This window comes from Elephas maximus, chromosome 8 (genome assembly GCF_024166365.1).
Source record: "Elephas maximus indicus isolate mEleMax1 chromosome 8, mEleMax1 primary haplotype, whole genome shotgun sequence".
Lineage (NCBI taxonomy): Eukaryota > Metazoa > Chordata > Mammalia > Proboscidea > Elephantidae > Elephas > Elephas maximus.
The window spans coordinates 101,060,263-101,072,655 of NC_064826.1; the positions used below are offsets into that span (position 1 = coordinate 101,060,263).

The following is a 12,393-nucleotide window of genomic DNA, read 5'->3' on the forward strand; positions in this document are numbered from 1 at the left end:
GGCTGTCTTCATGTCACCCTGGCAATAGCCCATATAGTACTTCAGCAATCTATCCTGGAGTGTATGGGATCAAATAAAAGATCAAATAGCCTAACTTAAATGAAAAAAGTTAAAATATTTGTCATCACATTACATCAGTTTAGCTGAGCCACACGTAAATCATTTCCTAACCTTTCAGAAGATGAAAAGTTTAGCGACTACTATTTACACACTTTGAATATTTTATATTTGAGTGGTCATCACCATGTACAGAAATGGTTGTATATATCCATTCCCGATCAACAAATATCAGGATATTTTTGTTATGCGATGGTTAACATTTCAAGCATTTCTATAAAGGCGACTTTTTAAAAATAAAACTGTAGCATATTTTCAAAAGGTCACTTAGGGGAGCCTGAAAATAAAATCATTAGGGACAGCTTAAGAGAAATAGAGTAATAAGGCTATAATTTTTTAGATTTATATGATGGTGTAGAAATCAAAGTCTCAACAATCACATAAAATAGACAGTCAATTTTGTTTTTTTTTGTTTGTTCCATAGATTTCCAAAGCATTAAAAAAAAAAAAAAATCCTCAGGTTTGTTAAACCTTTAGCGGAAGATTACAGGCAATGTTTTGTCTTTGGCGAATAGCTGTTTGTCTCACTTTATTTACTTGGTATTGGATATTTGTCAATGTCATTTCATATCTACAGAAAATTCTTACGCTCTATGGAGGTAGAGAATGTGTGTGCGTGTGTGCCGGAGGTCACATGACGGTTTCATCCTATTTGGTGGAGCAGCTTGACTTTTTTTCCCCTTGCTTTTGGTGATGGTTGTGAGTGCAGAAATTGATTGACAGATGCATGCCAGAAACCCACATTCTCCTTTTCAAAGACAACATATGATGGATTGCGATCTCTCAGCGCAGCAGGACACGGGGACCATGCAAGCTGTAATTGGTCAGGTATGGAGTCAGCCATTTCTCAACTCCCCTTTTTTCCACAAGGGTCTCACCATATGATTCACATAATTCATATTTACAGTACCATCTTTCTATCTGTATCTTCAGCTACCTGCCAGCGTAGTGCTGAAAGTGCGAAAGGCAAAAGGCACCCATTAAATCTGCTCTGGAAACCTCAGCTTAAAACTTCAATGTGATGCTTACAAAGAAAAACTAAAACAACAACAGCAACAAAAAACCCAAGGACAAATCTAATTTCTAATTCTGTCCAAATGTTTAAAAATTCTATTTTGAAAATGGATTTTTCTGCTTAGATTCTTATCTCTGCAAGAAATAAAAGTGTGAGAAGAGAATAAAGTGTTATGCTTCCTGGGTGATAGTTAAAATTTTTCTAATGCTGTTCAGTATTTTTATATTGCCTGTATTCTTCTTGCTTGCTCTCTCTACATATGGATCATATAAATATATAAATATATAAATATGTGTGCCTTTACTTCTAACCCAGATAGTGCGCGATTGAGTCTGGTAAATGTACTAGGAGTCTTGGCTGCTGCAGAGGGGCCGGCTGCAAATTAAACACTGCCACAATCTGAAAGGTCCAGGTGGTCTGCTGGCACGTCCTAATGCAATCCAGCACAACAGCTTTAATAAACAGCTCTATTTAGTTCCTCCTCCCTGTATCCAGGGAGGTGAACTGGTCTGGGGCTGCTGTGATGAAATGCCAGAAGAATCTCTCTCAGAGGCCTCACCAGCTGATTTTTAGAGCTTTCCTCTTCTGTCGCCTTTGTCTTCCAAATGGGTCAGTGAGTCTTGCTCTTTCTGTTGGGTTCATTCTGTGAAGTCGGTAGTTTATGTTTGTGTGTAAATGTTGGCGTTGCAAGCTAAATCGGAAGAGGAAAGGGTCATTGTATTTTCATTTGCCTTCCAATAACCGAAGTGGTGAAAGGAATGATAGGATCCTGCTGCAGAGGGAGGGTTATTTTTCTGACTATGATGGGGGTGGGGTGAGGAAAAGGGAATATATGTGATTTTCTTTTTCTTTTTTTCTTGGTAATATATTTTTGACTCCAAAATTTCTAAGCTATCTATGCTGACTTAGGAACTGTTAACTCGTAAATCAGAATATGGTTACGAATATTTAAAAACTCTGAAAAGTTTCTTTTTTTCTTTCTTTTTTTGGGTACCCTTTCTAATCAAGACAAGCTGGTAAGGTGATAACATAAAATTTGTTGCCTATGTATTAAGACCGTGGGGGAAATATATCATCTTATTCTGTTTTCATCAAAATTATGGCAAAGGATTTCAGGGCTCTGAAAGCACATGGTTTATTAACACCAGCGTGCTTCATAATGTATTTTTAGATGGAAAATGTCAGATATATAATACTATGTTTACCACAGTCTCACACTATTTTCAAAGCAGTCACTATGTGCTTCAACAGAAAAATAGATGTTTAAAACTTCCAACTTATTTTTTTTTTCTTATATAGACATGTAGAAAGTGAAGGGTGGGCATACATTTGTCAGGAGAAAATATGGAAGACTGATTTTGTAGAGTCTTAATAGCCATTTTCACGTAAGAGCTCGCTGATGAGCAAGTATATAAAATAATGGTAAAATCACTGTGGAGTACAGAATTTCATAAATACCTGTTAAAATAGATGACTTTTTCACATATAAATAAAGCTTGAGCCCCTGACAACTGTCTTGTCCTGTTTAATAAAACTTTTCTTTGGTGGCAAGCATGCTGTCTCTTCTATATGTGATAGTTATGATACTTAATTCTGGGCAACGTTATTGTGCTTCACTCCCAAATAAGGAATAAGATTTCCTTTTGTATACATTTCCCTCATTTGGGGGGAGGGGGGAAGCTTGGTGAAAATTCAGGAGAGATACTTCTGGTTTGTTATTCAGTATTATTTACTGGAAACCCATAGTAAAGGTACATACTTTAAAAACACACATATATATACTTCTAAAAAGAATAGGTGTATACTTTATAGATCCCAGACATAACTTCTAATTTGTCAGCATTTAAAATTGGTCTTTACTCTTTTGGAGCTCTGTGTTTTGCGCATATACTAAGTAACTTTTAAAGGCTCAGCATGTCCAGGAACTATGCATGTTAATGACTTTTTATGAATACTTATTAAATAGTGCAGCCTCAGAGTAGCCACAAGTTTTCCAAAAATGTTATCTCTCATAAATTATTTGTTAAAAAAACTCGGATATACTTATTGTCAAGCTAGTAAAATTTCTGTACTAAAAATGGAGAATCTAAAATCCTAATTTTTTATTTGAAATCGAAACACTAAGTATTCAAACGGGAAAGAAAAATAGCAAACTGACCCATACACATACCTGAAAAGTCAGAAAACCTAAATCGAAACCTTAGCTATAGATGCAAGAGGAAAGGTGGCATAGACATTTGAAATGAATTCATTTTCATTATTATAGCAAAGCTAAGAGTATTTACTCATATGACTGCTTCTAGCCATCAGAAAAAGAACTTGAAAAGAATCTGCCTTTGCAGTCCCTCAGAGCCAGAAAAAGACAATTTATTTTGCAGCTCTTGATTTAAATAACACCTTAGAACTACTCAGCAGGCGTGAACTGTCCCATTTGATAATGCAAATTATAAAAAAAAGTTGTATGAGTCCCTGCTTAAATACATATTGGAATAATAATTATTATTGCCCCCCCCCTTTTTTTTTCTGTTCTGTGTTCTGTTCCTAAATGGCTTTGGGTTGGAGGAGCAAATGACCGATTTTCAATGATGTTTTCCCACTTAGAGTACTGAAAGATACTCAGGAAATCTGTTCTTCAGGTTTTTTCATTCACCTCTAGGATTAAATATCCACACATGCTCCCACGGAGGGAAGGGGCAGACTTCCCTGCTTTGCTTGCCCTAATCCATCTCGGGAGAGAGTACCAACTCCACCAGCAGATATTGCTCATATATGCCTTTCCCCCAGGGTTTGCCCTCCCCAAAGCGAGCAATTAAGCAAGCAGTCTAGTACTTGGAAGAACAAACTCTGCCTAGTGTATCAAGATCAAGAAACTTGGTTCAATCGGACAGTTTTTGGATATCAAACCCTGATTTTTGATAGCAGTTGTCTGTAGCAAGCTTCTTAGCCCTTTGAACGGTAGGATGGATTGTTTTCTTTCAGAAAATTTCGCATCAGTTCAGACGAAACAGTTAAGGAGGTTCTGAACCAGGGGTTTGAATATTATTTAGAAATGAAGACTTGCATTTCCAGCTCCCACGTTCATTAAATGTCTACTGCATCTTTTCCTTTTTGCAGATCTGAGCTTGTGAGTGACAGATTAGTTCATCAGTATTACAGACCTCCTGTTTTTCACACCCCCCCATCTCCTGCAGACAGGTCACCAGGTCCAATCCCCCTTCTGGCACTGCTGTCCCCAGAGGACCCCTGGCCAGCCTGCCATCTTGACACACAGGCCTGAGGGTCCAGGCTGTCTGCACATGTCTATAGGCGGACTTTTGCAAATAAATATTACAGAACAGAGGATATTAAATTAGTTGTTAATAAAAACAACAGATGAGGCAAATTAGATAAATATATTTATCAAGCCTATCTGTGAGCTTACTAGGAATGGGAGAGACACAACCACATCAAAGTGTTTATGGATACACTTCCAGTTGGTATCGCTAAAGTTCTAGTAGAACTGTGAAGAACCGTATTTAATTGCCATAGTTCAGTCAACAACGTTTGCAATTTTTTCCCTACTGGGAAAATCAGTCTTTTTTTTTTTGAGGTAGATTTAGGCAATTTAAAATGTTTTAAAGTTGTGTATTTGAAATTGAATGCAGGTGTCTGAGACGGTGCTGCACATGTGGGCGAGGGGTTTAGAAGTGGGGAGCAGAGAGCAGGTCAGTCAGTGTGTTTGTCTTGCCTGTGTCTCACTGCAGGGTTTCTCTAGTGAAGATTTTAAATCACAAGATATTTACTGGTAGTTGTTTTAGTACAGAAACAATTAGTTTTTGTGTGTGTGTGTGAAAATATACACAACAGAACACAGACCCCTTCAACAATTTGGTGGTTATATACTTCACATTGAGTCACCATTCTCCCCATCTCTGCCCATATTGTTTCACCCCTTAAAATTCTCATTTGTGTTAGAAGTAGTTTTGTATGTGGGCTGGTTTTACCCTGCCCTTTTCCACAAAGTAATGTAGCTTTAAGAACTGTTTGTTTACCTAGAACACGCCCAGGCTGGTATCAGACCGAGAGCACCTATGGAGGGAGGGGCCCCGGCAGTGTGTGAATAAGACACCCCAGAGCTTCCTCAGTCCTTTTAGACTGTGTTTCCTCCCTCACACAGAATAATTAAATTGGGGTGGGAGGGCTACTCTAGCCTTGTTTTACACATGTCAAGTATAACTCTCATATAGCATAACAAAAGTCATTTTTGTGTGTCTGAATGCCCATTTTTGAAACTGACATATTGCTTCAACGAATTTGTGATTTTTTGGTGTGAACTTACTAATACTTGAATTTAATTGAGAATACTTTTCCCCCCTCAGGGCATTATAGGCGAATGGTATGCCAGAGAAATACAAGTTAATTAGGGATTATTTTTTCTGAACACAAAATTAGTGCTAGTATTAATTTGGTAAGTACTGAACTCACCAAAATTGAATTTGTAATATTTATTACTCATTGACTTTAAGCACTTCTCTTAATATTCCACCTGTACTTAGAGGAAAGTTTGATGTTAGTTTTTTATTTTTTATTGGATGTGCTCAGTTTTTCTTACCTTCAGAATATATTTTAAGTTCATTTTGTTACCTGAGCAGGTGCCTAATTTGTGAAACCAATTTTGTCCATTAGAGTCAAATTTACCAATATATTGATAATAATGTACAATAATGTTAATGATAATACTAGACAACCAGCACATGAAATTGGGTCCTGAAACTAAATTTCCTTTTCTGTTTCTGAGATCAGTTAATGAACCCTTCACTATCTTCTATTCAAATATCATTTTTTAATGTTTAAGAACTTCAAAGCCTATGGATTTGTATTTCTACCATACGCAGAGATGTTGCTGCAACAATAAACTAGAATGTTTGTGAAATAAAATTTGAATATAATGTTTCCTATGACAGCAGTGGGTTTTATATGCAAAATGTGTCAGTGAAAGGCTTTTTTGTTTAACCATTTCTTTCCATGTAAACTGCATTTCATTGAACAGTTTAAAGCACCCTTTTTTTTCTTCATTTTCTTTTTACTCAATTTAACTAAATTTAGTAAATTTAACTAACATGTATGCACATATTGAAAAACTCCACCTTTTAATTGCATAGCAACATTGTAAAGGTTGTTCTTTGCTTTTTTTTTTTTTAACACCTGACAGAGCAGAAAGTAAAGTTATGAAATAAGATGCAAATATCAAAAGGTAAGACTTGATGTGCACCAAAGATAAATACTGGCTATCATCTGAACACTAAAAGAAAATCTAAATTATACAACCTTTACATTGATTTATATTTTATGGCAAAACCTTTATTGGGAGATAATAGCTGCTCGAAATATAATCTCCATCTTGCCTGTCTGTTCTTTTTCCTCTTTCTTCTTTTTTTGATACAAAGTAAATTAGTGAGTCAGGCCTTGCTTTAGGGTGCATGTGAATTGCTCTGTTGAGCCATATTGTCTTGAGCTGGTCCATAAGTAGAATCAAGATTTGTACCAGTTTTACTTTTTACTCATTTCTTCTGGAACTCAAATTGAAGAAGGAGTTATTAGGGAGAGACAATTATTACATTTCAGGAAGGAAATTCATTTTTCTTTCTGGTTTTTGTTGTTGTTCCTCCCAGTTCTACCATGTGAGCCCATTGTGAAAATTGCTTAATTTTTATTTGATAAATTCCTTCCTGGTTTGTTATAAGCTTGTGTTATTTTCTTCATACTTACTCTAGCTAAAAACAATGCTATTATTGTCGCAGCGCCTAAATATAAAACCATTGCATTAAATGGTGAAATAATTGAAAACACCTCTGATTATTTATACTAAAGGCAACTGTCTAGGTTTTAAAACACCTTATTTTTCAAGTTAGCTGGGCTTCGGAAAATAGCTTTTTGTTTTATCACTAGCTTTAAAACCCTGGTGATATGAAGGACTCTTCCTTCAAAAGACCGAGATTAGCTGTTGATACTTAGTACTGATTCTCAGTGTGCCATATCTCTGCTTCCCTCAGCAGCATTTTTTTTTTTTTTCTAACCATTAGATCAAGAGAAAAAATTGAAGATCAAGAAATTATTCTAAATTTCACCAGTTTCAGTTATTTTTTCCAGGGGTGAAAACAATTGTACTGGTAGAGATACCCATACAATTTCCAGATCTCTCCTTCTAGGGCCAGAGATGCAAATAAATGCTTTGCCACTTTAATGAAAAGGGTGTCGTTACTGAAGAGCATTCTCTCTGGCATTTTGCGCTCTTCCGTCACTGTCGTCACTGGTGTTTCTCAGTCAGCTTTCTTTCTCTTTTCCACTGTAATCCAAAGTCAGTTTGATGAGTAACAAGTAAAAAGTGAATCATTGTGGGCTGTCGAGGGAAGAAAGGGCACTCAAAAGCAAGACGAGACCTCAAGCAAAACAAAGCAAAATGCTGGCAGAAAGCTTAACAACACACTTGCTTCTTCGTTACTGTTTCTGTTATTTTTAAGCTTAATTCATCTCCCCTAGCAATTGTAGATGATACAAACAAGCAGTGAAACAATATATTAAGACAGGAAAAATAAAACTAAAGGCAAAGGAAAATTAAAAACAAACAAAAAAACTTCATAGCGCATGTGCCATAGAGCACACATTTCAATATTAAGGGCCACTGTTTGTTTTCGGAGCTTTTCACCAGAGTTTAACCAGTGTTCACATGCTGCGAAGTAGCAGTCTTATTACAAAAGATGTTCCGGGGGCTGAGTCTGATGTTGCCTCTGCACGTTTTACAAATTTGATTTTTGATGAATAATTAGAAGCTATTTTAAAAACAAAATATGCACCGCTAACACCTAAAAACTTAAAGACACAGGTGTACTTAGGAGGATTAAATACCTGTTAAATGTTTTTTTTTAGCGCCCATCACAAAACTCCTCTTTAAAAGACCAATAGGTATCATTTACAAAGTGCTTAGTTTTCAGTGCGGCATACATATAGATGATTTTTAAAAATTGAATTCTTTATTTTTGAGAGTGAGAGGCAAACATGGCACTAACACAGAGGCATGAATACCAGAAGCTGTAAGAAGTTAATATCCAAAGTAGATAAATAGATCTTCAGCTCTATTCCTGTAAAATTGAAGGCCAGGCATGGGTAAGGAGGGAGCCAGGCTCACAACCGCAGGCTGTAGTAGGCCAGACCTGCTTCAGACAGAGCAAGTTAGTTTGTAAGCCCTGAAGAACAGTAAACAAGCCTCTTTCAACCTCTTGGAGAAAAGGTTGAGAGTTGGGACAAATGTAAAATGCTCTTTAGTGTTGCACGAATAAAACCAAGAACATCAAACTTATTTCACTTAGTGCCAGTCCTGATGATCCATCGTTATGGCCAGGGCAAACTGGTCCCTGGGCTGAAACGATTTTATCTATTTTTGAAAACAGAATGTTCCAGCTTGGATCTTATATCCTTAGGGTTAGAATATTGAATTCTGAATTGGGAAACTTAATCTCTCAGCCAGATTTGACAAGATGCTGGTTGAACGGTAGGTAGAAGCGATGATGGTTTTATGAAACGCCCAAGGTCAGAATCTGGGGCCAAAGTAGGAGATTTGGGGGAAATTTGGCTGTGATGTAAGAATCCCAAATTTGAAAATTTCTTTCTGTTCATATTGGCAGATGGTATTTGAGGATCTGAAAACTAAATCGCTGCTGTATTCATATACTCTGTTTCAAATCTTTATTTAGCAAAGTGAGTCTTCACACATCCTTATGTGTATTTCATAGCGTATTTCTAATGTTGCTAATATAAAAGGTATTTGTAGTAATATTTAAAAGGTTTCCCAGAACAAATGATACCATTCTTGCTCAAATCTAAGACAATCATAGTTTGTTTCTTAGTAAAATATCAATAGTATATTAAGAAACTAAAGTTTTGTTTTTTCTTTTTTGAACATTTTTCCCACTTAAATCTGGTTTCTAAGGACTTAAGGAACTTAGAGTAAGAATTAAAACAGCAATTTATTTAGTCAAGACACTCATACACACACACCCAATTTAGACCATCAGGAACACTTGATTATTTGACCTCTAATAATCTAATTATTAGATTTTTAAAAATAATCTAAAGCCCTGGTGGCAAGTAAAAGTCATAGAACATGAATATAATTTTTATGTGCATATGATTGAGGTTAGTTACAAGGTGTAATCCTTCCTACAAAGAGCCTTTTTAAAATTCTGTATTAAAAAATATAACTGTAATGCATGCTAATGGCAAACAATTTCAACAGTACAGAACAGTGTAAAGTAGAAAGTGTTCCCACCATTCCATTTCTCACAGATAACCATTGTTAACAATTTCTTATAGCTACTTCCAGAGATTTTATGCATTCATAAATATGGAGAGCCTTTATACAATGCAAGGGAATCCATAGTGTAATACATAAACCAGTTGTCATCAAGTTAATTCTGACTCATGGCAACCCCATGTGTGTCAGAGTAGAACTGCCCTGTAGGGTTTTCAATTACTGATTTTTTAGAAATAGATCATCAGGCCTTTCTTCCAAGAAGCTTCTGGGTGGACTTGAACCTCCAACCTTCCAGTTAGAGGCTGACTGTGTTAACTTTTTGCAGCCTTCAGGGACTCCAAACCAAACCCAGTGCCGTCGAGTCAATTCTGACTCATAGCGACCCTATAGGACAGAGTAGAAATGCCCCATAGAGTTTCCAAGGAGCGCCTGGCAGATTCGAACTGCCGACCCTTTGGTTAGCCGCCGTAGCACTTAACCAGTACGCCACCAGAGTTTCCTCAGGGACTCCACACTATACATAAAACTCTTCAATTTACCTTTACATTTTAAACCATATCTTGAATGTCTTCTCGTATTACTACGAAGAGATGCGCGTCCTTCTCTGTAGTATTCCTTTTGTGGATATACAATGATTTATTTAACCAGTTCTCTTTTGATAAATATGTAACTTTTAAAAAATAAATTAGCCTCTGCAATAACAGGTTAAAATGTTTCATACATCTTAGCATAAAAAATTCCAGAATTTTCCAAATCAGGTTTACTAAGGAACTCATAAATAGCATCTTCTGAGAGTAAGTATAAAGTTAAAAGTGAAACATAGCTTTATGTCTCATGAAAAGATATTTATCAATTATAATGGACACTCAAGCCATTTAAGAACGCAATAAAGATCACAATACTGTATTTAGTCACAAAGAAGTAAGCAGAAAAGGTAATGAAATAAGGAATCAGTTCTCAAATCAATCAATCAGATACATTATAGCTTTAAAACCTCTGTTTGTTCCAAGCCGCCAGTTCAGCCGAACAAAATGCATAACTTATTTTCTTCCATGGGCCTCAATGTTATTTATTAAAATAATTGACAGAGATATATGTTTCTAATGCGTAATTCAGTTAGTATACCTAGATTAGTGAAAAGGAGACCAGAAGAAATTCATGGTAATTAATGTCAGTTAAATTCCTGTTTTCTATATTTCACATTGTCAGATCCATCCTTCAACCACGATTCATAGGTTACATAATGCAGTTGGGAGAAGGGTTGAATCAAACTAATTAAAACTGATCAGACTTAGCCCTTGAATTCCAATAATTTGGGGTTTTGGTGAGGGAAATAAATTTATACCATTTGAATATTTATGAGAGTATAAACAGTGATGTGTTACATTTCTTTTATAATACGTCTCTGCCCATTCATCTTAACCACATTGCCTCGTTTATACTGAGAAGAAAGTAGAGTGGGTGGTAATGAAATCTCGTATTTGTATAAGAGATGGAAGTTGGAGCTCACTGTGACATCTCTCACAATAGAGAGTGCCAGAACTAATTCTATGGAACTGCCAGTTGGGTGGACCCTTTCCTTCTTCCTTCTCTGTTCTTCCTTTCAGATATTAGGATAAGTAACCTGGATCGGATATACCATGCTTCATTTATAGGTTTCAGAGTAGCTGTCTCCCTGACCTGAAGCTCAAAACAGGCTCTCAAGAACCAATTGCAGAGTATGTCTTTAGATACTACCATAGTGATCTTATTTGTAACCCACAACCCTGGGAAATAGCTACAAATGATCATGGGCATGTTTTGCAAGTAGAAACTAACTCAGAGAAGGTTTGTGTTTTATTTATGGCCATAGAGCTAGTGAGGAGAAAGTGAGGTTTTAGCCCAGATCTTCTTTCTGAGAGTTCACCGTTTTCTTCTGCCTGGTTCTTAGCTCTGGCTGCCTTTTAGAACCACCTGGAGGAAACTCTGAAGATCTGCTGATGTGCGGGGCTCATCCCCAGAGATTCTGATTCGGTTTTTCTGGGTGGGGCCTGGGGACTGGTATTTTTAAAAAGCTTCATAGATGATGATGAGGTAGTCTCTCCAGGGCCTTGTAAACTGTATGCATGCTGTTTTAAATAACAAAAAATAAGATAACAAAGATTAACCAACGTACCCCTGAAATCTCATAAATCCACAGCAGAAAGAGAATGCAGGGAGTTTGTTCTGGTATTCATTTAGTGTCTATGTGTGTTTCAGTGAGCATCTTGTGAGCTTTGTTGAATATTTGAGATCATGTTTAATAGCACTTTTCATCTGGAAAAGGGCTAGGTATTTAGCCATTTCAAAAACAACAACACCAATACCAGTACTGATCTATCAATTAGTGAGCACTTACTAAATGCCAGGCCCTTTTGCAAGCATAACTTGATTTAATCCTTACAGCAGCTCTGTGAGGTAGTGTTACTGTCTCCATTTTGCTAATTGAAAAGCTGAGGCTAAAGGAGTGGCAGGGGGTCAAACAGACAGAAAGTGGCAGAGCAGGAATTTGATCTAAGGATGTTGGAGGCCAGGGTATATAAATCCTTATTCAAATACAAAAGCGAGTTGAAACACGTCCCTAAATGTTATCTGTGGAAAGTATGATTCTTAGTGTTATCTCATGACGGAGACAGGTTTCATGATAGAATTGTCTTCCTTCCTTCCTTTTCTTTCACCTCTTCTTAACAATCCATGACTTGTTCACTTCTGGATACAAGAATTTTATTGTTGCCATCAATACCTGCTCTAATTGGGCTCCACATGGTGGTCTGGAAAATGATTCTTTCATAAAATATAAAACACTATAATAGATGGTGAGTGGAAGGATGGAATAACAAGTTGAAGCTGTGTGATAGAATTCTATCAAAAGAGCTCCTGCTAACTAAACAAGTAGTCACATGGCCTCAATGCGCTGATTTCCTAACACTCCATGAGATACACTTTCAGACAC

General features: G+C 36.5%; 1 protein-coding gene across 7 annotated transcripts in view; it reads left to right on the forward strand.

Moving 5' to 3' along the window:
* Positions 1-1,629: 1,629 nt before the first annotated feature.
* Positions 1,630-12,393, forward strand: part of POU6F2 (POU class 6 homeobox 2) — a 586,518-nt gene continuing 575,754 nt past the window's right edge. For 4 of the 7 annotated variants that reach the window (XM_049893986.1, XM_049893978.1, XM_049893984.1 and 1 more), the window contains exons 1-2: positions 1,630-1,741; positions 4,777-4,836. In XM_049893986.1, the coding sequence (XP_049749943.1) occupies positions 4,798-4,836 (39 nt within the window). In that variant the 5' untranslated portion in view covers positions 1,630-1,741; positions 4,777-4,797. Of the gene's footprint in view, positions 1,742-4,775; positions 4,837-12,393 lie in introns of those variants that run through there. The other 3 variants (XM_049893979.1, XM_049893981.1, XM_049893980.1) reach the window with 2 other exon arrangements.